This window comes from Sarcophilus harrisii, chromosome 4 (genome assembly GCF_902635505.1).
Source record: "Sarcophilus harrisii chromosome 4, mSarHar1.11, whole genome shotgun sequence".
Lineage (NCBI taxonomy): Eukaryota > Metazoa > Chordata > Mammalia > Dasyuromorphia > Dasyuridae > Sarcophilus > Sarcophilus harrisii.
The window spans coordinates 392,657,062-392,683,184 of NC_045429.1; the positions used below are offsets into that span (position 1 = coordinate 392,657,062).

Sequence of the window (26,123 nt, forward strand, 5' to 3'; positions counted from 1 at the left end):
TTGAAATTGGATTTATGATACAAAAGAAAATAATGAAAAAGAAGTGGTTAATGAATGTCTGAACTGATTTGTATTTTTTTTTTTTTTAATGACAGAAGCAAAAAGTAAATTTTTAATAATAGTTATAAAACAATATTTTGGAAACTTTTTAGACATATTGTAAGTCATTAATATTTAAGTGGTGTTTATAATGTAGCCTTCATTGTTAGCTGATTGTCTTTGTAATTTTTTAAATTAATATAGCGGGGTGGTGCGCTTAAGAAAGGACCAAATGCCAAAGCATTGCAAGTCATGAAGCAGACTTTACCCTATAGTGTGGCAGATCTAGAATGGGATCCAGGCCATAAGACCAATGCTCAGCAGTGTTACTGCTACTGTGGAGGCCCTGGAGAGTAAGTAGATAATATTTTCTATTCAGTTACTTTAACACAGTCCATAAATCCTTATTTATTGGGTATTTAAGAGGATTTGTAAATACTAGTGATGTTGGCTTACGCTAACTTTAAAGGAAGAAATTTATTATTGCATTTCCCAATCAGGTCTGAGATTTTGCTAGATTTCACATTCTTTGGTAAATGTCAGCTTTATTATTATTGGCCCTTTAGAAACTGACAGAAACATGACAAAATAAAAAGCAAGTATTAGTATGAATTTGGGAACAAAGTGTCGACACAGATTTTACTATTCTTTTCTGGTGGCAATGGTGGTGGCAATACAATTGATTATTTTATAAGCAATTCAATTAAACATTTATTTAAGTACTAGATATTACAGAATTCTACAGCAATAGTGCAAGATTAGTTAAATAAAATCATATTCAGACACCATTAAGAAATTGTTTTTCTGTACTTTTAAAAAAGAATTTTCTAGCCGGGTATTTTAGAGTAGAAAAAGGAATTAAATTTTAAAATTAGGTTAGTTAATAAATGATCACATGATGCTTAAATCTTAGTACTAAAATCAATACTCTCCTAGTTTTACTCTTAATTCACATGTAGTTGTATATTCACCAAGCTGTTATAAGAGGTTTAAATCATTTTCTTGAATTCCAATCCAGCCTTCTATACTTTCTAGGTTTCTGGCCTTGGGCAAGTCATGTAACACTGTTTGTACTTGAGTTTCTTCATTTGTAAAATGAGTTGGAGAAGAAAGTGGCAGAGTACTCCAACATCTTTGCCAGTTCTCTAATATGATGTCATGAAAACTCAGGCACAACTGAAAAAATGATAGATACCTGTATGGTGGTATTTTTTTAACTTGAGACAGGAGTTATATTTATTTCTCATTTGATTTAGTTCACCATTCTCATTTTGTGTTACTTCCTAATGTTAATGCCTTCTTTAAATTTGTCTATCTATGGTTGCCCATTTGTGTGGTCCTTATCTATTTTCTTCCATAAATTCCCAATACATTGGATGATCTCCTCACTCTCTTCCCGTATCACAAAGATAATAGTGGAATACTTGGGCTATTGACTTGTCATAACCTTGCCTTTCCATGTTACCAATTTATTTCCTTTTCTTATTGTATGTTTCCCTGATGACAAATACTGTACCTCCTCTTTGAAGTTACTCGTTTTGCTGTGTTATAGTCATTCCTCCATCATCATGAACCTTCATTACTCTTTTGGGTGATACTCATTTGTGACTATTTATTGACTAGTGTTCTACATCTTATAGTCATACAATAATACTGGTAGAATATTGGTCTTAAAAAGATGGACCTTAGTGTATTGGAGAAGTTTAGGGTCATAAAACCGTAAATGTCCTAAAAGTAGACCAATCTCATTTCCACCTCAAGACCCAAGTGATTGTACCTTTGTACTATCTGTTGACTCAGTCCTACAGGTTATCTATCCAGCTGGATGTTGTAATGTGAACAATATACAATCTTTATCCATTTAGTATTTGTTTTGTTGAGTTGTACAATTTAGTATTAGGACGAGAATGGGAGGAAGTAGTTTTTTTAGAACCAGGGTGATATGACTTAGCAGTTCTTATTTAAAAAATACAGTACAAGGTCAGACTTAAGTAACATCAACTAACCATAGAATATTTCTGTAAAATGTCAAACAAAAAAGTCTTGTTAAGATAACTATAACAAACGCTGTGTATGTTTTACTCATAGGTATGTAGAATCATCTTGGGTCCAGAGAGGGTTAGTAGAATTGCAAGTAAATTACTGATTTGATCATTTTAGTTTTTTCTTTTTGTCAGATTATGCTGAACCAAGAGGTTGAAGTAGACTTATCTCAAATAAAGCAGTCTGGAGCCACCTGAGGGCTTTCCTTACAACAAAAGGGCTTTCCTTACAACATCCCTTTATAGTTAGAAACTGAACCTTAGCAAGGTTAAGGGAATTGCATAAGTTCAGTACTGGTAAATATTGGAACCAGATCTGATTCTGAGCAGTGTTCTTTCTATTTTGCTATGCTGATTGAAAAAACTGATATGATAAGTGAGTAGTCCCCATCTTATAGAGTAGTGGTATTCTTAAAATATACTTGGAAGACTTGTTTGGAACTCTGAGAATATGTTCTGAGAGAAAGAAGGTTTTGTACAGCCAAGTCTTGATTAGTGCAAGTATTAAAGTTTATGAATATTTTACAGTATAACATATAATAATTGGTTCTAGTCCAGTGGAATTATACAGTGTGAATTTGAGCGATGCAAGCAATTCAGAGGATTCTTTAGTTGCTCTAATCAGGACCTAGATGTAAATGGTGATGTGATTTACAGACTAACTCATCCAAATGTTTTGAACTCTCTAAATCCACATTGTAGCATAGTAGAGTACTAGTTTAAGCTCCAGGTCAGTCAAAAGATCTAGAAACAAAAATAGTATGCAGGAAGGAAGAGAAGACATTACTTAGATACAAAATCAAATAAGTAAATATTTTTCTTTGGGACTCCATTTCCTTTTTTGTGTGTTCTTTTCATGTCTTCTAGTGTCCCATTCCCTCAGGAACCCAGTTAATTCATTTTGCCCTAACTCCCAAAATGTTTTATGTTAAAAAATCACATATTTCCTTTTTATTTAGATATAAATTCTTAGTTCTGTTAATATGTAGTTTGATATTGGGAGGAGGGAATTCAAACTAATTCATGCTAATTTGTAATTGACAAGACTCGCACACCCTTATGCAACATTCATGGGACACTTACATTTTAAACATAGAGTCTCTTCCAAGGTGTACATTTGAGAAGGTAGTAAAAAATATCCATTATATGTCAACTCTTTCTTGGAATTTATTTGAAAGATTACTAAACTTTATAAGATTGTCCCCTTTTTTTCCCCTTTAGCTTCTTTCTTTTTCTTTTGGGAGAGGGATCAAAGCAATGGGGGTAAAATGACTTGTCCCAAATTTACACAGGAAGTTTTAAGTGTCCCAGTCTAAATTTGAACTCGGGTTTTCCTGACTCCAGGGCCAATGCTTTATCCACTGAACCATCTAACTGCCCCCTTGTTCCCTTGCTTTAGATCTAAACCTACATCTAAATTTACAATTCTTCCATGACTGCCATGGGTTGTTTACTCAGCTTGGGCCCTGTCAAAACCCCAGGGTTAGTGTTAGAGTCTCTATTTTGGAGAGCAATCTGGAATTATACCCAAAGAATTAAAAACTTTTTACTCTTTGAACCAGCAATACCACTATTAGGTCTATTTCCCAAAGTGATCAGAGAAAGAAAAGAACCATTATGCTCTAAAATATTTAGTTCTCTTTGTGGTAGCAAAGAACTAGAAATTAAGCTATCTATTATTTGAGGAATGGCTAAACAAATTGTGTTGCAATAATACTGGGGGAAGAAATTATGAGCAGGTTGATTTTAGAAAATCATGTAAAGGCTTACAGGAATAATGAACAGTTACATGCACAGAACCAAGAAAATATCAGGTATAGTTAACAGCAACATTGTTCCAAGAATAAATTTTACACACACACACACACACACACACACACACACACACACTAGTGTTAGGTATTTTGTAAGTTGGAGATTGCTGATAGTTATATCCCTTAGGAGAACTCTGATGTCATAAAAGGGGGGGGGGGGGAAGAAATGCACTTTGTTTTCATTGATGGATCAAAAAAAATTACAGAATTTTTAAAAAATCAACAAAACTTTTTTTAGTATATGAAGAATGTTGCTTTTCCTAGAACATTCTGATAGAAAAGTAATAATTTTAACATCCTTTTTTTCTTTCTTTGAAGCTGGTATTTAAAAATGTTGCAGTGCTGCAAATGTAAGCAGTGGTTTCATGAGGCTTGTGTGCAATGCCTTCAAAAGCCAATGTTATTTGGTGACAGGTAAGCATTCAAGCTTTACTGCTTTTCCTTATTTTTAATTTGCTTAATATTTGTGCTGTTTCAGATTCCTACAGTTAACTCAAAACATCAAATTTTAAGAGTTGGAATTTGACCACCTCAAAAGGGGGAAAAACATGCTGTGTTTTAAAATTTCAAACAAATTTTGCATATAAAAATAATGTGGGAAGTTTAAGAGTTAACTTGAATAAATTTGGTTTATTATACTTGGGGAATTTCATATATAATGTTTAATTAATATTCATACACATATAAAATACAGGATCTTAGACTCTAAGAACCAGAAGGAACACTACTGATCATTTAGCCAGTCATCTCATTTTATATATAGTTGAGTGAGGCCTGTGGATGCCCAAGATCATAGTAGCAGATGTCCAGTTGAATATAAGGTCTCTTTGATTCCAAGATTTGGAGTTTACTCCATCTCATTCTCTCCTCCTATCTCCTCCTCTTGAGGTGTGAACTGTTTAATCTTCCAGATTATTTATATGTATTCATTCAATCAGAAGCACTTTGTCTCCTTCTGAGTTTTATTTTTTTCTTTCTTAGATTTTATACATTCATTTGCTCTGTCTGTAGTTCTGGACCAGAATACCTCAAACGTCTGCCCTTACAATGGTAAGAATGGGTATATTAAAAACAACAATTTTCTCCCCATGTACTTATACTTCCTACGATGAATTATTTAATGTATTTAAATAAAAATTGTTCCCTCTGTAAACTTGTCTTTTTTAGTCCTTTTTTCCTTCTTTCCTTGAGCCTGTAGATAGCTTTCACCAGGTTAGTTTTCTTTTGGCTAGAGAAATCACCATGATAATGTAGTCATTTTCTCTTACATGCTTTATTTTCCATAAGTTTTCATATTTGAATTTTCTTTCTTTCTTTCTCTCTCTCTCTCTCTCTCTCTCTCTCTTTCTCTCTCTCTCTTTCTTTCTTTCTTTCTTTCTTTCGTCATAGGGATGTTATAGACAATTCTTATATTTATAATGGACCCTTGTAACTTTTATGTAGCATCCATTCTCTACTACAATTCTTGGGGAGTAGAAAAGAAGAAAAATTTTGGAAACCATCACTGTCTATACATTACTATGCTAATTGTTTCAGTCAGCTAGCTTTTAGCCTTTACCAAGTGCCTACTGTGTACTAGGCCCCACTAAGCTTTGGATATACTGAAAAGTAGAAAACAATTCCTGCTCTTGAAGAGATTGCAGTGTAATAGGGAAGACAAAAAGCAAACAAATATGTATAGACAAGTTATATGACAAGTAGGAAATAATTTTTTTGTAAAGTGGTGTTAGGAAAAGCTTCCTGGGATTTTAATTGGAACTTGAAGAAAGCCAGCAGGTAGAGATAAAGAGAGAGCATTCTAGGTGTGGGAGACAGGAAGAAAAAATACAGATGAAGATGGTGTATTTTTGCTCATGGAACAGTAAGAAGGTCCTTCTCAAAGAATACCTGGATAAATATAAGGTGTACGAAGATAAGGAAGGTAGGAAGTGGGTTCTGAACACCAAATACATTTGGTCCTGGAGGTGATAGGGAGTCACTAAAGTTTATTGATAAATGGGTGGATATTGTGGTCAGACCTTTGCTTTAGGAAAATAACTTTAGCAGCTGAATGGAGGATGGATTAAAGTGAGGAGAGATTTGAGGCAAGCAGACCCACCAATAGACTATTATAGTTGTCCAAGCTGGGGGGATTTCACTAATGATGTCACTGTCAAGAAAGAAGGGGACATATTTGAGAGATATTTCAAGAGTGAAATCAACAGGCCTTGGCATCCATTGGATATATAAGGTAAGAGATAGTGAAGAATTGAGGATGATATTAAATTATGAGACTGGGAAAATAGTAGTGTCTTTGACAGTAATGGGGAAATTTGGATGGGCAGAGGTGTGGTTAAAGGAGAAAGATAATGAGCTTCAGTTTTAAACATGTTGAACTTAAGTCTTTTGGACATACAATTTGAGATGTCAGAAGGGCAATTAGAGTGCAATTTTGAAGATCAGCAGAGAAGTTAGAGCTAGATAGATTCATATGAGAATCTTCAGCATGGAGAGATGAAAATTAAATCTTTGGGAGCCAATGAGATCACTAAGAAGTGATATAGAGCTAAAAGAGAAGGACGGAGGACAGAGTCCTTTGAGATAATCAGTTAGTGTTATCTGGATGAAGATTAAGGAAAGGAGACTGATAAGGAGAACCAAGAAAGAGTGGTACCCTGAAGATCTAGAGGGAAGAAAGTATCAAGGAGGAAAGAGTGTTCAACAGGGTCACCAGCTATGGAAGTCAAGAAAGAGGAAGATTGAGAAAAGGAGTTAGCAATTACATCATTGGTAACTTGGGAGATGAACGTTTTGGTGAAAAGATGAAATCAGATATTGGATTGTAGGGGTTTAAGAAGAAAACGAGGAGAGGAGGTATAGGCAGCTCTTTCTTTTTTTACTTAAAGCTTTTTATTTATAAAACATGCATGAGTAATTTTTCCAACATTGACCCTTGCAAAACCTTTTGTTCCAAATTTTTCCCTTCCCCCTTCCCCTAGCTGGCAGGTAGTCCAATACATGTTAAATATGTTGAAATACATGATCCAATATACATATACATATTTATACTGTTATCTTGTTGCACAAGAAAAATCAGATCAAGAAGAAGGAAAAAAACTGAGAAAGAAAACATAATGCAAACAAATAACAACAGAAAGAGTGAGAATGCTATGTTGTATTCACACTCAGTTCCCACACTCCTCTCTTTGTGTGTAGATGGCTCTCTTTGTCACTGAACAAGTGCACCTTGTTTGAATCATCTCATTGTTGAAAAGAGCCACGTATATCAGAATTGATCATAGTATAATCTTGCTGTTGCTGTATACAATGATCTCCTGGTTCTCGCTCATTTTACTTATCAGTTCATATAGGTCTTTCCAAGCCTTTCTGAAATCATCCTGTTGGTCATTTCTTACAGAACAATAATATTTCCATAGCATTCATATATCACAATTTACCCATTCTCCATTGATGGGCATCCTCTCAGTTTCCAGTTTCTTGCCACTACGAATAGGGCTGCTACAAACATTTTTGCATATATGAGTCCCTTTCTCTCCTTTAAAATCTCTTTGGGATATAAGCCCAGTAGTAACACTGCTGGATGAAAGGGTATGCACAGTTTGATAACTTTTTGAGCATAGTTCCAAATTGCTTCCCAGAATGGTTGAATATGTTCACAGTTCCACCAACAATATGTCAGCGTCCTAGTTTTCCCACATTCCCTTCAACATTTGTCATTATCTTTTCCTGTCATCTTAGCTAATCTGGCAGGTTGTATAGTGGTACCTCAGAGTTGTCTTAATTTGAATTTCTCTGATCAGTAGTGATTTGGAGCACCTTTTCATGTGACTGCAAATAGTTTCAATTTCTTCATCTGAAAATTGTCTATTCATTTCCTTTGACCATTTATCAATTGGATAATGACTTGAACTATTATAAATTTGAGTCATTTCTCTATATATTTTAGAAATGAGGCCTTTATCAGATCCTTTGTATGTAAAAAATGTTTTCCCAGTTTATTGCTTCCCTTCTAATCTTGTCTGCATTAGTTTTGTTTGTATGAAATCTTTTTAACTTAATATAATCAATTATCTATTTTATGATCAATAATGATCTCTAGTTCTTGTTTGGTCACAAATTCCTTCCTTCTTCCTCCACAAATCTGAGAGGTAAACTATCCTATGTTCTAATTTGTTTATAATATTATTTATGTCTAGATCATGAACCCATTTCGACCTTATCTTGGCATATGGTGTTAGATGTGGGTCTGTTTCTACTTTCTGCCATACTAGTTTCCAATTTTCTCAGCAGTTTTTGTCAAATAGTGAATTCTTACCCTTTTTCAAGGAGAAATATGGCAAATAGAATTGAAACCTGTGTATAGCAAACACTTAACATTTTCCTGTTTAGATTATTCTTTAGTGATAATCAGTGTTCTAAAATTAATCACTGGTCCCCATGAATTAAGGAATTCTTTTTTCCTTAGCTGTTGTACTTTTTGTACAGAGCAAATTATACAGTGAATTACTCCCAAACTTTTTATTGTATAAGAATTGTTTTTGTGTAATAAATTGTTTGAAATAAGTTTTCAGCTAGGCTTCCCCGTTGTTTTTGTTCTGTACTAATTTTTTCATTACTGAACTTTGTTTTGGGGAATCACAGAATTTCAGCATTGAAAAGAATCTCAGAGCAAAGGCCATCTCCTCTAACTCATATCTGAAAAAGGATGTCCTGTGTAATATAATTGGCAAATCATGACACTTGATCCATTTATATTAATATTTCATCCTGTGGTTTTTAATTTTTTGAGAAGATGCATGTGATTTCTTGAGAATGTTCAAAAGTTTGTTTTCTTAAATTTTGACAATTTCTTAATTCCAGGGTAGATATAGCACACCTTTGCCTTTACAACCTAAGTGTTATTCACAAGAAGAAATACTTTGATTCTGAACTTGAACTTATGACGTACATTAATGAAAACTGGGATAGATTGCACCCTGGAGAGGTAGGTGGCGTTAGCATTCATTAGTTGTCTTCTCTCTGTTTTTTTGTTAAAGAAACCACAACATATTTGAAGCCTCTATGCCTTAATGATCTGCAGACCTAAAATAAAATAATAAAACATATTTTTGATTATGAGGAGAAACAACTAGTGAGAATATATGGGACCAGTGATCCCATCTCTCTGATATTGCCTATTGACTATAAAAGATAGAAATATTGTTCAGAGACTAGAACAGTTTAGAGGAGAGCCTCCCTAGTTCCATTTTATACAGCAAAGAATGAAATTATAAAAGATGGAATTAGGGAGACTTCTAGTTTGGGATTTTATAATAAATTAAATTTTATGTAATAGTTTTAAACTTTGCAAAATTATTTTCCTCACAATAACTCTATGAGTTAGGTGGTACAGTTTTTACTATCTTCATATGACAGATGAGTAACCAGGATCCTGATAAAATGAAGTGGTTTGTCCATGCTCACATTGCTAGTGAATGTCTTGAGGCATGTTCGAACCTCTAGACTTTGAGTTCAGGAATTCTCTTTCCTCTATGCCAGGCTGTCCTCTATTATACTATATGCTTTTGGCTTTGCCTCTTTTTTCTTCCAAAATCATAATTTTTCAAATGAGCAGTAGAGTTGTGAATGATGTTTTTAATCTATAACCTTGATTTCTTTGTAGGTTTATGTAAAATGAAAAGAACATTATATGTATGTCAGAATGAGACAAGTTAACTAGTGAAATTGGCTGAAGTGAAGATTGTCCAGGAATTCTGACATATTTATTTGTCTCTTTCATTTGCAGGGAGCATAATCTTTAAGGTCAACTTAATTTTAGCATTCCCCCTCCCACCCCTCGATCAAGGAATAGACTATTCTTCATTGCTAGGTGATTTGACTTAATATAAAAACCCTAGAATTATATCTGTTCATTTTTAGCCCTATATCATCTTGAACTTTTAGGATAAAATTAATGTGTATTAATTTAATGGGAATGAAAAATGTATTATTGGTGACTTGTAGATAATGGGCAAGTTTTAATGACAAATTCAAATTATACCAAATAGAGTACTTAATGTATTAAAGAAAAGACCCTTGCAAATTTTGAAAATGGGGCTATTTTCTGCATATTGGAAATTTGAATTAAAAGTAGTTTATTTGGGGAAAAAATGATGCTAAGTAGCTCAGTAGTTTAAAAAAAAAAAAAAAGCCAAGTATATAGACTAAATTCACTTAAATCCTTTAGCTCTCTCCTGATCATTGTTAATGTTTGTAATGTTTATATAATTGTAGTTAATATGTATTTATTTTTGTAAGCTTTTTCATGTTATTTTTCTTATATTGTATTTCATTCTGTTATCATTTACTTAATCATTTTCCAGAGATGGTTTTCTATTTTAAATTCCTTTGAGTAGTGTTGATAGAGTTTTGTTTTCCTTTGGGGGTAGTTTCACAATTTTATAATGTTATATGTTGCCAGATTATATTCCACAAAGGATAACCCAATTTTCGGTACCACCAGTGAAGTGTTAAAAATTTTTTCCATATTCTCACAAACATTAGTTTTTAATTTTTTTAAGGGAATTATAAAGGGTTGAGAAGCAGTTTTAACATTTTTTAAATAGCTTTTTACTTACAAGATATATGCATGGGTAGTTTTTCAGCATTGACAATTGTAAAACCTTTTGTTCCAATTTTTCCCCTCCTTCCCACCACCCCTTCCCCCCAGATAATAGGTTGACCAATACATGGTAAATATGTTAAAGTATATGTTTAACAGATATTTTTAAAAACATATCTTCACATTTTTCTTAATTTACATTTTCATTGACTAATGAGATTGTACATTTTTGCATGAGATTGATACACTTTGCATTTTCTGAGGTATTATTGTCTATTGAAAGCTTGCTAATCAAATTATAAGTAGAATTATTGATAGTATAAATAAAAAAGTAGAATATGAATTGTCTTTGGTGTTGCTTTCTTCATTGAACAAAACGGAAAGAATAACATTATTTTATCCATCTCATTAAATAATCATTAAAGTGGAAAATAAGATTAAAATGATAATGACTATGATCTCCTTTTTCATTAGAAGTTTGTATATCTAGAAAACTGTAATATTTTCATTTAAAATACTTTGCTTCTTCTAGGGGCTGGTACTTTCAGCACTACTGCAGATACTTCTAGATTTGACCTACATAAGATCTACCTGTTAGTACTTTTATTCTTTAAAGTGATAAAATTCTTCAGTAATTATTTGCTTTATACACTACAACCTCAGATTTGACTGAGTTTTAAACTTGATTTTAATTAAAATAATCTTGCTATATTGTTTTAAGTATTATGGCTTAGATTTTATTTTTATGAGAAAAATATAAAATTAAAAATTAAATAATACCCTATAGAATAGAATTCTTTTTGTAAATTTTTGAAAGTTAATTTTATACAATTAAGGACTATCAAACTGCTTTGTCTTCATTTCAACTCTGGAAAAAATTTTGTTTCACCAGTGGGACGATATTTTCTATTTTTGTAGTTTGCAGATAATGTAAAAATACACGTTTTATCAGTTTCTTTTTGCTCCATAAGGCTGGGAAAATAGTGTTGAAAAACTGTTAAAAATTGGTTTTAGAGCAATGATCTAAGCTCTATTAAGACAAAGGAAAATTATGGTATCTTGAAGATATTTTGGGTATATAATGTTTCAGATCTTTAGCCTAATTAAGCAAAAAACACCCCTCTTTTTATTTCTCTGATATTGAATATCAGAGTACATTATTTATGTTTTTACATTAGCCATTATGGAATATCTTTTAATGGAATCTTGTGTGGAGTATTTTGTAATGATCAGATTACCAAGTAGACTGAAAACCTCCAATTTTTTCAACAGTAAGGTACACAAATATTTTAATCTGTGTCACAGTGGTGAGTGGCCTGTTAACTATAAAAAAAATATGCTTTTCTATAATTACAATTCAATTGTAATTGAATACAGTTCACGATTCTGAACATTAATTCTTACTTTATATAGAATTGTAGATGGCATAGAAGATAGAAGTGAATGCATACCAACCCCAGAATATATCAGAATTCCTTTTAAAAAAATAACTCCACCCCCACAGCCAACACTTGAATCTCTTTTGGGTTATTTTGCTATTGTTTTACTTAAAAAGTAAAATATATTTTCTTACCTTTCCCTCTCTTGTTAAAAAAAAAAACTTTCAGGAAGCAATCAGATAATTAGTTTAATATAGAATACTTTACTCTTTTTGACTTTAGAAAATAGTAAAGAGACATACAATTTGATCCTTACCCTTGGCTCTAAATCCGGAAGCATAATGTTGAGGATATGGGTTCAAATTCTAACTCTTCTACTCAAAGTCCTGACTCAACTTAATCTTTTGACTTTAGGCAAATCACTTTTATTTTACACCCCAATATCTAGAACCTAGATACTTTACAAAATTTAATCACCAGGTACATAATTTCTCTCATTTAAAAAATTCCTAGTACTAACATTTATGGTGAGAAGAAACCTAGATGTTCAGCTAATTCAAGTACTTCATTTTACTGATGAGGAAATATTATCAAAGAAAGAAATATGACTTAAAGGAGGCTCATCCAGGTAGTAAATAGTAGCAGAAGCAGATTAATAAATTCAGATTCTCATAACTTCTGATTTTGGAGGATTTTCCTACCATATACCATGCTGTCTCTCTTGGTTGATTCTTTGTCAGTTACTTTTAATTTTATAACTTAAGAAGCAATTAAAATGAATGCCTCATTTGTATAGTTCTGTAGTCTCTTTAATAGCTGAGAAAAATCTAAAAACTGCTATAAAATAACCCTTTTTAGAAGCAGAATATATATTTTTTTCTGTTGAAGATTAGTTTCTATTTATAAAGATAAATACATAGTTTTAAAAACAAGTTAAATATCTATAAAATGTTTTGAGCTTCTGGACAGGTTTTAAAGTAAGAATAATTGTTACAACATCCTTTGCCATCATGAATCTTTAATATTAAAAATTTATGTTAGAACAAGAAAACTTATAAAGGACACCAAACTGGGAGGGGTTAGTTGATTAGAGAGATGACCAGTTCACGAATTTAAATGCTACCCATAAGCTGGAATGCTAAATTGAAAACAAAATGAAGACATTTAACAAGAATAAATAGAAAATTCTGCCTTTAATTTTAATTTCAGTTCTGCAAGCATAAAGGGAAATATGCCATGGCAAATTCATGTGTATTAAATATCTATTGGCTTTAGTTGATCACAAGTTCAATATGAAATAGTCTTGGTGTAGCTGTTAACATCCCTGAGATAAGCTTAGACTTGGACATGTTAATTTTCAAATATCCAGATATTTGAAGGGCTATTATGTTGAAAAGGGAATAAGCTTAGTTTGCATTGCTTTGGAAGATAAAGAACCAGTGTATGTAAATTCATAGAAAGCAGATTTTCATTCAATATAAGAAAAAGCCTGTAATAATGATAATAATAATACTTTGGAAAAGTGAGTACTTGATAGAAGTATTTTTTTTTTAAGGTTTTATCAATAGAAGTATTTGTAAATTCATTAAATTTGTTGAATACTGGGATCTATTTCTTTCCTCTGGGGAATTGATAGCAGTATTTCTATAGCACAAACTTGATCCACACTATTCTCCTACTCAAAAAGCTTATTATCTCCTTAGTATAAAATTCAAACTCATATTTGGCATTTAAATCCCTGCATAGTCTAGCTTCAGCCTATCTTTCCATAGTGATTTTGTGTTACTCCATCTTATGCCACACTTGAGCCAAAGTTCTCGATTTTATCTTTTATATTTTCTTTGCATGATATTTTATTTTCCATCTGTTGAATGTCTAGAATGATTCATCTTCTTCTCTGCCTCTTAGAAATAGCTAACTTCACAAAATAATTTCTTTGGTGCTCCCAACAGAAGTTGGTACAACAGTTCCTTCACCCCCAAATTTTGTTGGTTTTTTGTACATGGTACATTTTGACTAATTAGCTGCTCCCCAGTAAAAAAAAATTAAAACTCCATGTAACAGGAACTAGTTTGTTTGTCTTTATAACCTACTACCTAACACAGTGTCTTGTTGGATTTTAATGCTATTTGAATTGAATTATGATTCTAACAGCTCATCTGCCAAAGATTTATCTAGTTCAAAGTTGGACTAGATGACATAAGATCACATCTAGTTTTGGGATCTTTCATCCTCCCTCCTAAGAAAATAACATCTTTTCATTAGCCTTTCAGAAATCCATGACAGAAGTTTAAAAATTAATTCATGCATCTGGGCCTCCTTAGTAGACATTTACAGTATATATTTCATTTTGAACAATTCTTGAAAAACTCTTGGGAACATCAACATGCTGGATGAAACATCCGATAATTTGATGTAGGCTGAATAAAACGGCTTTACTAAATACTAAACTAGAAAATATCATTTTCTGTGTTTTTCAGAATGATACTTTTATAAGTTTCTTGATTTTAATATTAATTTGTTAAATCAGGTTGAATCAATCCAATTGTCTTAGCAGCTAAGATTTTTCTGATGGGCCCTATGGCTTAAAACATTGAGAAAGAGGCATGAAATTTATCTTTTCAGAGTCCAAGTTGAGCAGTATTGAATCTTTTCCAGAATGAAACATTCAAGGTGTTTTTTTGTTTTGTTTTATTTTATTTTATTTTTTTTTTCGAAGTTTTCAAGTTGTGATTGCAGGAACTTTCTGCACTTTTTGTTAGGAACCAGGTTTGGCTGTGGTTTGAAATGGCCTCAGAACTTAAATAGTAGATCTGATAAGAATGTTAAAAAATTATTGAGGGTGGTATTTCTTATTTTTGTATTCAAGAAGAGGTGTTGAATGATAAAAAATTATCTAAGTACCTACCTACTTTTCCCATTTAGATGCTTTTCTTCTGGTATTTTAAAGCTATTTATATTAAAGCCCATAGCTAAAGGCAAGGTGATAAAATATAGTTAGACATATTCATGATTGACACTAAAATAAATTTAGAAAAATAAAATATTTTTCTCTGACCATAGAAATGTTTTTAAAACCATAGATCTAATTACTATCCAACACACCTGTATATTCTTAGTTGCTGAAATTGTAGTATGTTAAATTGTTTCTTGATACTTCACAGCTGGCAGACACACCAAAATCTGAAAGATATGAGCATGTTCTGGAGGCATTAAATGATTACAAGACCATGTAAGTTGATTTATTTTATGTATCCCCATGTGGGAGATACTTAGTAAGTATAAGGATTGAGGGCATTGTTTTAAGAGCTGTGGGTTTTAGAAATATTATTTAAGGTAGAGGTACATTTCATTTTAAACTTGGTCAGTTCTATTCTTTCCAGGTACCCTAAGCCTTAAGGCAAAAATGATGGCCTTTAATGGCATAAAAGTAATAGCAATGGATAAAATTATTTGATATTAACTATCAGATGGTGATGGATACTATATGTTCTTGCCAAAAAAAAAAAAAAGTCAAAATTTCAGCATTTTCTCAGGATGGTGACATTTCTTAAACAGTTTTCAAAATATCACTTGAAATAGTTTTTTAAAGTATACAAATTTAAAAATTTTTTTTAATTAATGTAGGTTTATGTCAGGAAAAGAAATAAAGAAGAAGAAACATTTATTTGGATTGAGAATTCGTGTTCCTCCTGTGCCACCCAATGTGGCTTTTAAAGCAGAGAAAGAACCTGAAGGAACATCTCATGAATTCAAAATTAAGGGTAGAAAAGCATCTAAACCTATACCTGACTCGAGGTAAAATTTTTTCTCTTGCCTAAATTTTTCATTTATTCATAATTAAGCTCATTTCTAAATTTAGTTGGTAAATTAATAATTTGATCTTGGCAGGTTTTGAACATTAATGTTTGGCTTATGGATATCATAATTCAGCCATATAAAATAATTTTAAAGACTCAATTATTTAGTTTGAGTTAATATTACTTGGAATTTTTTTTTCTCTTCCGAACTACTTTTCTTCTATAAAGACAGCATTTTGTTTCTTTGGTTATTTTAACTTAATCTACTTTAATGAAATCATTTCCCTACTGGATCTCTTCCTCTCAACCCTCAATCCTCCCACTGTTCTGATTTTTCTTTTTTCTCCTAATTCCTCTGCTCTCTTTCCAATTTATTTTGTTAGGTTTTTCATCTCATTTTCTGTACCTTCTTCTAAAAAGGATTTTTTTCTCTACATTTTTCTTCCCTTTTTCTGTTTAGTCTTAACTTTTTTTTTTTTTTTTTTGATCCTTTAGTCTCTGTGTTCTTCATGGAATTAAAACTTCTAAGGTGTATCAATTTGGAGCTTCTTCAAAATGAATTCTGTATTACTGCTTTATAGAGATCGCCTTTTGCTTCTCATTTTTGTTTGTACCCTATTCTTAGAAATAATAACTACTGAAGATGAAAATAAAATGTTGCTCTATTATAGGAATTTTTCTTTGTCTCTGATTATTTTCATTACTACTTCTTATCTTCTCCAGTGATAATGTTTGTTTGTTTGTTTGTTTGTTTGTTTTTCCCTTTTTGCTAAGAAATGTGTCTCAATCCCAGACTCCCACTTCTGGGTGTCAGTTGCTCCCAGGAGCTTTGATTCACCTCTTTAGATAGGATGAGTAGTTTCCCTAAGTACCAAATCTCTAGAGTTTTGTAAGGTTCCTACTTCCATTTATAAAATATTTTCTTTCTCCCATGGTAGCATTTTTTTCCAACGATAAACCTCTTCCCACCACTGAAATCAGAATTCCTTCTTGGCCCCCTCCCCCAGTTTTAGTACCCCTCTTTTGGCTTCTCACCCATTCATCTATAAGGCCCTCTTCTTTCCAAAAGGCAATAGGAGTTATTTTCCCTTTTATTGTTGATTTGATGAAGGTGCATGACATATTCCCCTCTTATTTTCCTCCTCTCCCTCTTACACACCCTCCCATTTGGTGGGCATCAGTTCACCTTTAGGTGGAATATTATGACGTTTAGTCAATATTGTTTTTAGACCTGTTATTCCATCAATATTTCTATTTCTGCTTTCATCAATGTCTTCTGTTATTTTGTTGTTCTTATTGTTAATGTCATGGGTCTCTCTTTTTAGGTTTTTTTTCTCAGATATTAATTTTGTTATGTCTCTATTGGTTATTTTGTGGGTTTTTTTTTTTTTTGTTTGTTTGTTTGTTTGTTTGTTTGTTTGTTTGAGGTGATGGCAAAGAAATTTGTTCAGGTCTGGTTTTCTTTGTAGGAATGTTTCAAAAACGTTTTTAACTGGATGCCCATCTTTTTTTCATTAATAGTAGGTTAATTAATTTAGGTTTTAAATGCCACCGTAAGTTGCATCTTGAGCTCCTTTGCTCATGGAGCACATTATTTATTCTATTCTGGTAGGTGTTATATACATTTCAGTTATTCTTACAGTGTTACATTCTAAAGCATCAGCTTTATACCTTATTTGATTCTCCCTTTAATGTTGACATAACAAAAACCCTTTTTCATTGTCTTTAGAGATCCTTAGTAGCCTTAAGTTATCAGTATCATTAATCTTTTTTTTTAATATTTAATAGCCTTTTATTTACAAGTTATATGTATGGGTAACTTTACAGCATTAACAATTGCCAAACCTCGTGTTCCAACTTTTCACCTCTTACCCCCCCCCCCACCCCCTCCCCCAGATGGCAGGACAACCAGTAGATGTTAAATATATTAAAATACAAATTTAGATACACAATAAGTATACATGACCAAACCGTTATTTTGCTGTACAAAAAGAATCAGACTCTGAAATATTGCAGTATCATTAATCTTGTTATTGTCACATTTTTGTATTCATTATCCATTGATTTCCTTTCTATTTTCCATATAAACCTTTTTAAAATTAGATTTTTGAGTTCCCTGTACATATGTACCAATGTCTCTTTAGACAATTCCTTTCTTTCCTCATCAGAATTTTTTCCATTTTTGCCTTGAGAATTTAATTTTTGAGAGCTTCCAAGTGTTTTTTGGGCTGACTTTTTCTCTAGAATTTTAGTTCAAGTTAGTCTATATGTTCTTCCTCTATTGTCTTTGAAATCTTTTCCCCCAATAATCTACAGAACATGTCACACTATAACTGACTTTCTCCTTCTCTGTCACAGATTCTTAAGAGGGAGGGTGGTCCCTTTTGCCATCATTTCTATCAAGTTTTTCCTTGTTGGAACTAATGATCCAGAATGAATCATTCTGGATCTTCTCACCATTTTGAAGGGTGAAATTATTAAAGCAAAGCTTTAAAATATTATTAAATTATTAAAGCAAAGCTTTAAAATAATTTTAAGCAAAGCAAGCTTTGATTTTGGCAAAATGAGAGAGCCTCTGTGCCAAGTTGCCTGTTGCCTAGCTTCATTTATCAATCAAGTATTTATTAATTGTTGGACATTAGGGTTGATTTGGAGTACAAAGAAAATAGTGAACAGTTTTTACCGTGAAGCCTACAGTATTGCCAGGGGAGACAAGATATAAATATATAAAAAGATCTGCGATAGATACAATATAATTTGGGCATAAGGCATTAGCATCTGGGAAGATGAGGAAAAAGGACTCACATTTGCAATTCCTCAGGGTGGAGGTTAGGAGTAAGTGAATTCAAGGCATGAGGGATAAAACCATTTCAAAGATACAAAGACAGTATTGTGTATGAGGATTAATAACAAGAAATTTTAAGCTGTATGCCTGGCATTGCTTTAAACTCAAAAAATACAAATATAAGCAAAAAGCTAGTCTATTCCCTCAAAAAACTTATATTCTAATTAGGGAAGAAAACATTTCCAAGGAAACTGTCAGGAGAGAGGAAAAGGGATGAATAGGTAGTAGAGAATGTTCATCTACTGGTCATCCTGCCATTTAGGGGAGGGGGTGGGGGGGGTAAGAGGTGAAAAATTGGAACAAGAGGTTTGGCAATTGTTAATGCTGTAAAGTTACCCATGTATATATCCTGTAAATAAAAGGCTATTAAATTAAAAAAAAATTCTATAGCAAAGATATTATAAAAGTTATTATATGAGGTTCCTACCATATTTACATTAACCATAATAATCACTTGGTAAATAAAATGTGGTTCTACTAAAAAAAAAAAAAAAAAAAAAAAAGTAGATAATGTTCAGAAAGTCAGGAGTGCATCCTGAAGAGAAATGGAACCATTTCATGATCAGAGAGAAAAGGAGGCAAATAATTCCAGTGTGAGAAATCTGTGGAGTTGAAGGAAACTTTAAGGATGAAGAAATTTTGTAGAGCATGTCAGAGAAAGTTAATAATGAAGCATGAAAAAGAATGAAAATAAGTAAGCTAAGCTGTAATAAAGAAATAGAATGTAATAAAATTGGAAAGTTAATGTGTTAAGATTCTAGAAGTTATTCTTAAATAATTTTTTCAATTTTTCTTCTCTTGATCTTCATCCAAATTATTATCATCAACCATGTTTCTCTCTCTTGGTTCCTAGGTTTATTCAAATGACTATGTATTCTTATTTAGATAAAAAAAGAACTTTATTGTAATGTGAGAGAATTTAGCATCATAAACTATATATTACTATATATAGTTTACCTTACTCAGCTTGGAGAATCCCAGATTCTTATTTAGTACAGAGGAGAGTACAACTGTAAAGGTGCAGTGAGTCCTAGTCATAACTTAAGTTTGTAGGCCACAGTCTGATTTTGACTTTTTAAAGTTACAGTTCTTTATTTATCCTACTTTTTCTGATCCTAGGTTTCCTTTAGCCCCTCTTTTCCCAATTTTGTTACTGGAAGAATTTACATTCATTCCTATTTTTTCTTAACTTCTTTTATCTAATTTCTATTATAGCACCTGCTTCCCATTCTTATGTTTTAAATATTCTGTGTGTCATAATTCCCTCACTGTTGCAAGTTAGTCCTTTTTATACCTCCCTAATCAATTTACTGGGAGCAGCAAGGTGGCACAGTGGATAGAATACTGGATCTGGAATTTGGAAGACTCCCCTTCCTGAGTCTACCTGTATGATTCTGAACAACTTACTTAACATTGTTTGCAAACAAAATTAAAACCAAAAAAAAAAAAAAAAAACCCCTAACAAACTAAAATAAGATCATGAAGAATTGGACACAACCTAAAAAATGACTGAATAATAATAGCAGCAATCAATTCACTACTTATCATCATAGTGATTTTTCCCAAAAACTTCACCTTTCCTCAAACTTCCCATGACTCCCCCTCTCCCACTTTATCAGTTAAGAACCTTCATATTTCACTGAAAAAAACTGAGGCTCCCTCTTCTTCCCTTCTCCTCATCTCATAAGTCAAATGCTTTCTGTCTCCACCACTTTATGATATTAAGAAGTGGCCCTTTTCCTCGCCAAAACAAAACCTTTTTATGCACAAGTGAATAAATTACTCTATCTCCTTCAGCAGATTGCCCCCTTTCTGGCATCTTGATTTTCAATAATCTTAAATCTTTCCCCTGTCTACTGGATGCTTCAGTATTTCTTAGAAACATGAAAACCTTCAACCTCACAAAACCCCTCTTAATCCATTCTGTTCAGCTGCCCTTTTATACTTTTCCTGCCTTTGGTGGTCAAAACTCTTAAAAAGTCCAATTATAGGTAACTACTCTCTGCTGTCTAGATTTTGCTCTCGTTGTTAGCTGAAACTGTTCTTTAATGTAATCATTGATACCCTAATAGCCAAATGTAATGATCTTTTTTTCCAGTTCTCATCCTACTTGACATTTTTGCAACTTTTGATACTGTTTTCACTCTCTTCTTCCTAATAAGTCTCTCTTCTAAGTTTTCCAGCACTGTTCTCTCCTGGTTTTCTTCCTACCCATTTGACTGTTCCATCTCAGGCTCATTGGCTGGATCTTTATCCAGATTATGTCTACTAATCAGAAGTATTCCCTCTTAGCCTCTACCCTAGATCGTCTTTTATATATATTTTTTTCTAGGTGATTTCTTCAGCTTCCATCTTTGTACAGATGATAGATTTGTTGATCCAGCTGTAACCTCTCTGCTGATTTCAGGTATTGCATTTCCAAGTGCCTGTTGGACATTTGGACCTGGATACCTCTTAGAAATCTTAAACTCAATATTTGAACTCTTTATCTTAAACTCAACATCCCAACATTCCCAGCCCTCCCTTCTTGCTAACTTTACTGTTACTATCAAGGATACCACCATCTTCCCAGACACCTATACTTTCAACTGGTCTTCCACCTCTCCCCCCCTCCCCTCCTCTCTATCTCTATCTCTGTGTCTCTCTGTCTCTGGTTCTCTATCTCTGTTTGTTTCTCTGTGTGTGTGTGTGTCTCTCTCTCTCTGTCTGTCTCTCTCTCTCTCCCTCCCTTTCAGTTTCTTGCCAGTTCCTGTTGATTCTGCCTTTGCAACATCTCCCCTATATACCCCCTTCTCTTTTCCAACTGCCCAGTTCTGTTGCAGATCCTTACAACTTCACACCTATACTATTGCAGTAGCTTTCTGGTTAGCTACAAGTACATTTTTAAAAAAGAAAAGATCATCTAACAATTTAAACAATAACAATTGTTTAACAATATTTAATAATTGTTAAATTTAACAATTTACATTTAACAATAACAATTAACAACCAAAAAAATTAACAAACATTTAACATACATTTTATAATGTATGCTATGTATTTTCTTTGCAGGGATATAAGTAATGGTATAGAAAAGAAAGGAAAGAAAAAATCTGTAGGTCGCCCACCTGGCCCATATACAAGAAAGATGATTCAAAAGACTTCTGAACCGTCTTCTTTGGTAAGTATATGAGTGGTTATGTTTTCTCAGGGTCTTGTTAGGCAGGGACAAAGCAGGGAAGGATTGCATTCCTGGATGAAAAGTTTCAGAAACTTATTTTAGAGTTCATACTTCAATAATTTTCTTATGTTTGAAGGAAAAGGAATCAGTTCCAGAGAATCCTACCTTGGATGTACCTTCCTCTGTAGGGTGAGTGGAACATAGTTTTTTCCCCTTAAAATTTATTGTTGAATGTTTAATTTTTATGTAAAATGTCATAAATATCCTTCTCATTTATTTTCTAGGAAACCTGATGGAACTGCACATTCATCTAATACCTCAGATGTGGACTTCACGGGTGCTGCCAGTACAAAAGAAACTACCTCATCTACCATTTCCAGGCATTATGGGTAACAGCTAGCTTTGATTTATTCTTTTGTTTGAAACAATCATTTTTTATATTGATTTTCTTCTGGACTTTCTTTCTAAAGATAATAGCAGAACATTTTAGCAGTTTGTAAAGCAGCACAATATAGCTTTGCTGAGAGATTTGCCATGTTTTATGTTAACCTTTCATGTGATTTCTACTTTTCAAAATATATTGCAATATAAATTTAATATATTAGCTTCTTCAGGGCCTGTTCCATTTTGTATGTTTGTTCATATGAAATTTAGATGGATTTTGTTTTAAGAAAATTCTCTTGCACAAAAAGAAACCAAATATTGATTAAGTAGCTACTATTTTTAAACCACTGTGTTAGGCCCTAGGGGACATAAATGTTTAGATAAGACATGACCCCTTTCCTGTAGAATCTTAGAGTTCCTTATAAAAATCTTCTCTGAAATAGATTACTTTTGCTTTGCATAAGAATTCACATGGGGATACCAATTCTGAGCCATTTATTGTTAACCCCCCGTTGCTGCTTTGATGTGAAGTTTTAGAAAAGAAAGAGTTGATGAGGATGAACCTCTAGATGGTCAGAAAACTTCACAATAACTGCCTTAATAATAAATAGCTTAACTAAATTAATTAAAGCTTAATAATAAATGGATGCTAGAAAGTGTCAGCCCAGAAGAGGTCATTGGTTAGTAAGAAGTGATAGAATTTAAGAACCCCTTTGAGCAAAGAATTCTTAATTGGGTACAGGTTGGACTAGCTGATGGCTAACATTCATTTCAGTTCTGAGACATAGTATTTAATAGGCCCTTTTAATTCTTGTTATTTTGTTCATTGAATGTATTCATATTCATGATAGGCTTTTAGCACTTAGACATCTTAGAGAGCACTGCTTTAGCAGTGAATGAGCAGAGAGTCTTAACTTTTTAACCTTATACATTGTATGTTCTTAATATTCTCTAGTTTATCTGACTCCAGAAAGAGAACTCGAACAGGAAGATCATGGCCTGCTGCAATACCACACCTGCGGAGAAGAAGGGGGCGCCTTCCTCGGAAAGCACTCCAGACGCAGAATTCTGAAATTGTGAAAGATGATGAAGGCAAAGAAGATTATCAGTTTGATGAACTTAACACAGAAATTCTTAATAATTTAGCAGATCAGGAATTACAGCTTAATCATCTAAAGAACTCTATTACCAGTTATTTTGGTGCTGCAGGTAGAATAGCATGTGGTGAAAAATATAGAGTATTGGCTCGCCGAGTGACACTTGATGGAAAGGTGCAGTATCTGGTGGAGTGGGAAGGAGCAACTGCATCCTGACTGTAGGACTGACCGAACATTATGTTCACTGCACTCGCATCTTCTGTAGGTACAATTGAGAGCCCCGAAGGAGCTGGCTTTTACTCTCTTTCTGAAAACACACATTCATACAACCACATACACACACACACACACACACCCCAAACAAACATCACAAGGAAATATTAGCCTTAACATATACCTGTTAACAAAATGGATATTGTCATAAAAACTATCTTTTAAAATCAGAACAGAGACTTAATTTTTTAATCTTAAGATTTGTAGATTGTTTCTAGAATAGGTTATTAAAATAATTCAAACTTGTGCATGGTGTTAGATGATTTTTCTAGGTATTCCATTGAGTCAGTTCTTGTGATTAGTGGTTTTCAGTGCAAACAGATCATGTAGATAGCACAAGTCTTTGGAGAAACATTGTCTGTTTTGTTACCAAAATGTTTGCAAAAATGAATTTCTATTTCAATACCTTTTAGATTTCGTAAAGTGCAGTGTATATAATGCCTACTGAAAGACTGTAAAATATTGAAATTTTTCTTTCAAGCAAAGTGTAAAAAATATATTGAGCCTGTAAATTGCTCCATGACTAGACTTCATTGTCGTCTTAATATATTCTTTGCATGTGCATATATATATATATACACATAACTATATGTATATATATGTGTGTGATTATGTGACCTATGCAATACAAATTATGGGAACGGGCAGCTTTGGAGTATGTATATATATATATATATATATATATATATATATATATATATATATCCCATAATTCTTTTTTCAGGAATAGTTGCAGTATTTACACAGCAGCATTTCTTCTCAGGCTTTATCAGGTGCTGTTGCTTGCTATGTATGAAGAGAAACATGTCAAAGCAGTGCAGTGTGTTCTGATGAAAGGGTGTGAACAACAGTGTTCATGGGCTTCGTGTAATGCTTTTCAGTTCTGGTCCTTGTAACTCAGCTGTTCAGAACCTAAAACAAAAGTCAGATACAAACATTATCTCCTACTAGAAGTAACATGTTCAAGTTTTTGTGGCACATTATGATTGTAAATGTCTCCCAATTTTAACAAGTCTGTAGGGATTCCACAAAAGATTCCTACAGCATCTATAGTAATGTTAGTCATGTTTGATAAATGTAGTAGTATGAACAAAGTATTTTATTGCACAGGGTTCACAAACAGTATGTTGCCTGTTTAGGCTACCACTGTTTTTATTACAACATTACCTCTTGTTTTTATAAAATGTACCAAGTTTTAAATTGATAACTTTATTTTACATGTAAAAAGACAATTTCTTTTATCACCAGTGTTAGATGTATTTTCTTTATCTTTTTCCTTTTGGGATTTTTTTTATTGGTTTGTTTTTTGGGGTTTTTTTAGCCAAAGAGTAAACAGAAGAATATTCATATTTTGGTGGCAATTCATTTTACTCTTAAAAATGACTGATGTTATTTAGCTTAAAAACTGGGAATTTGCCACCAAACTGAAAAATATGTAAGTTTGTCATAGAAGATTGGTTAAAATTGTGGATTAGTGCTTATTTATTCCATGAATTGATTATTTGACTGTTTATAAAAAAAAAAAAAGTTGTTTTATTTCCTTAAACATCTTCAAAAGATGACTTTTTCCTGTCACATCATAGCCAAAAGAAGCAGAGAACTTGGTTGTCCTTTTACTTGGTTCTTGGTCAACCAGGTGTAAAGGAGATTTATAAAAGTGCAAATTAAAAACTCACTTCTGTTTGCCACTGCCAGAACCTGATTTTCCCCCTAGCTATTCATTTAAAGTTGCCTTTCCTGCAGCTGCAATATTTTGATAACACAAAGTTTGTGTTGATTTTTGAATGTTTGTTTAAATCTAGGGGTAATGAAAAAAAAAAGTGTAAATCCCGTGTAATATGATTCACTCCATTTGTATTCACGTTATTTCATTCTCCCAAAGTCCTTTAATTCTAACTGAACACCAGCAGTATTTGTAGTAAAGCTTTCTATAACATGCTTGGAAGACAATTTATCCAGCTAAACTGTCTTTAGATTTAATTATTGTGAATGTTTGTTCAATTTTATCTTGGTGGTTCACGTGGCTCTGATGTTCAGTTTGTATTTTTGGAATTGCTTTACTTAGAATTAAAACAGACCAATATTAAATGTGTGTATTTTTAAAAGAGATAATGAGTTTTGCTTTTGTATTTGTTTTAAAATACACACTGGTGCAGTAATTAACTGGTCTTAGCCATGGAGGTAAGGATTTTCCAACTCCACTGCTAATACATCTAGTTCTAATTGATGGTTGAGAACTTTTACTGCCCTCATTCTCCCCCCCCCCCCTTTCCCCCCTTCCCCGCCCTCCAAAGTAAATAAGTAATTATTTCAGGACCATCTTAAATTGCCTGCTTGACAAATAATAAATTTAACATTTATCCGTCATGCATATTAGATATTTGATTTCTTCTCAAAAAAAAAGTAACCCAATTAAATTTTAATCCTGCTTTTCAACAGGATCTTTGTGTTAGGATTCTCCAGAATTCAGTTTTAAAATCTGCCACACACTATAAAGGAAGATACTAATTTTTAAAATTCATTTTATCCAAAGTTAAATTGTCATGTAAGGAATTATTTTTAACCATGGTTTTCTTTACTCTGCTACTAAGAATGATATATCTTTAGAATCTCAGATAAATGTGACCAGAATACAAATATCAAAATAATGCTAGTAAATATTCTTGTTTTTTGTAAGATGTAATGCAGT

At 32.6% G+C, this 26,123-nt stretch overlaps 1 protein-coding gene across 3 annotated transcripts in view; it reads left to right on the forward strand.

The window, feature by feature from the left end:
* Positions 1-23,962, forward strand: part of MTF2 (metal response element binding transcription factor 2) — a 49,202-nt gene extending 25,240 nt beyond the window's left edge. For all 3 annotated transcript variants that reach the window (XM_031967088.1, XM_031967089.1, XM_031967090.1), the window contains 10 exons: positions 244-392; positions 4,214-4,309; positions 4,877-4,945; positions 8,756-8,879; positions 15,040-15,107; positions 15,503-15,673; positions 21,572-21,680; positions 21,817-21,869; positions 21,965-22,069; positions 23,020-23,962. In XM_031967088.1, the coding sequence (XP_031822948.1) occupies positions 244-392; positions 4,214-4,309; positions 4,877-4,945; positions 8,756-8,879; positions 15,040-15,107; positions 15,503-15,673; positions 21,572-21,680; positions 21,817-21,869; positions 21,965-22,069; positions 23,020-23,377 (1,302 nt within the window). In that variant the 3' untranslated portion in view covers positions 23,378-23,962. The remainder of the gene's footprint in view (positions 1-243; positions 393-4,213; positions 4,310-4,876; positions 4,946-8,755; positions 8,880-15,039; positions 15,108-15,502; positions 15,674-21,571; positions 21,681-21,816; positions 21,870-21,964; positions 22,070-23,019) is intronic.
* Positions 23,963-26,123: the final 2,161 nt, after the last annotated feature.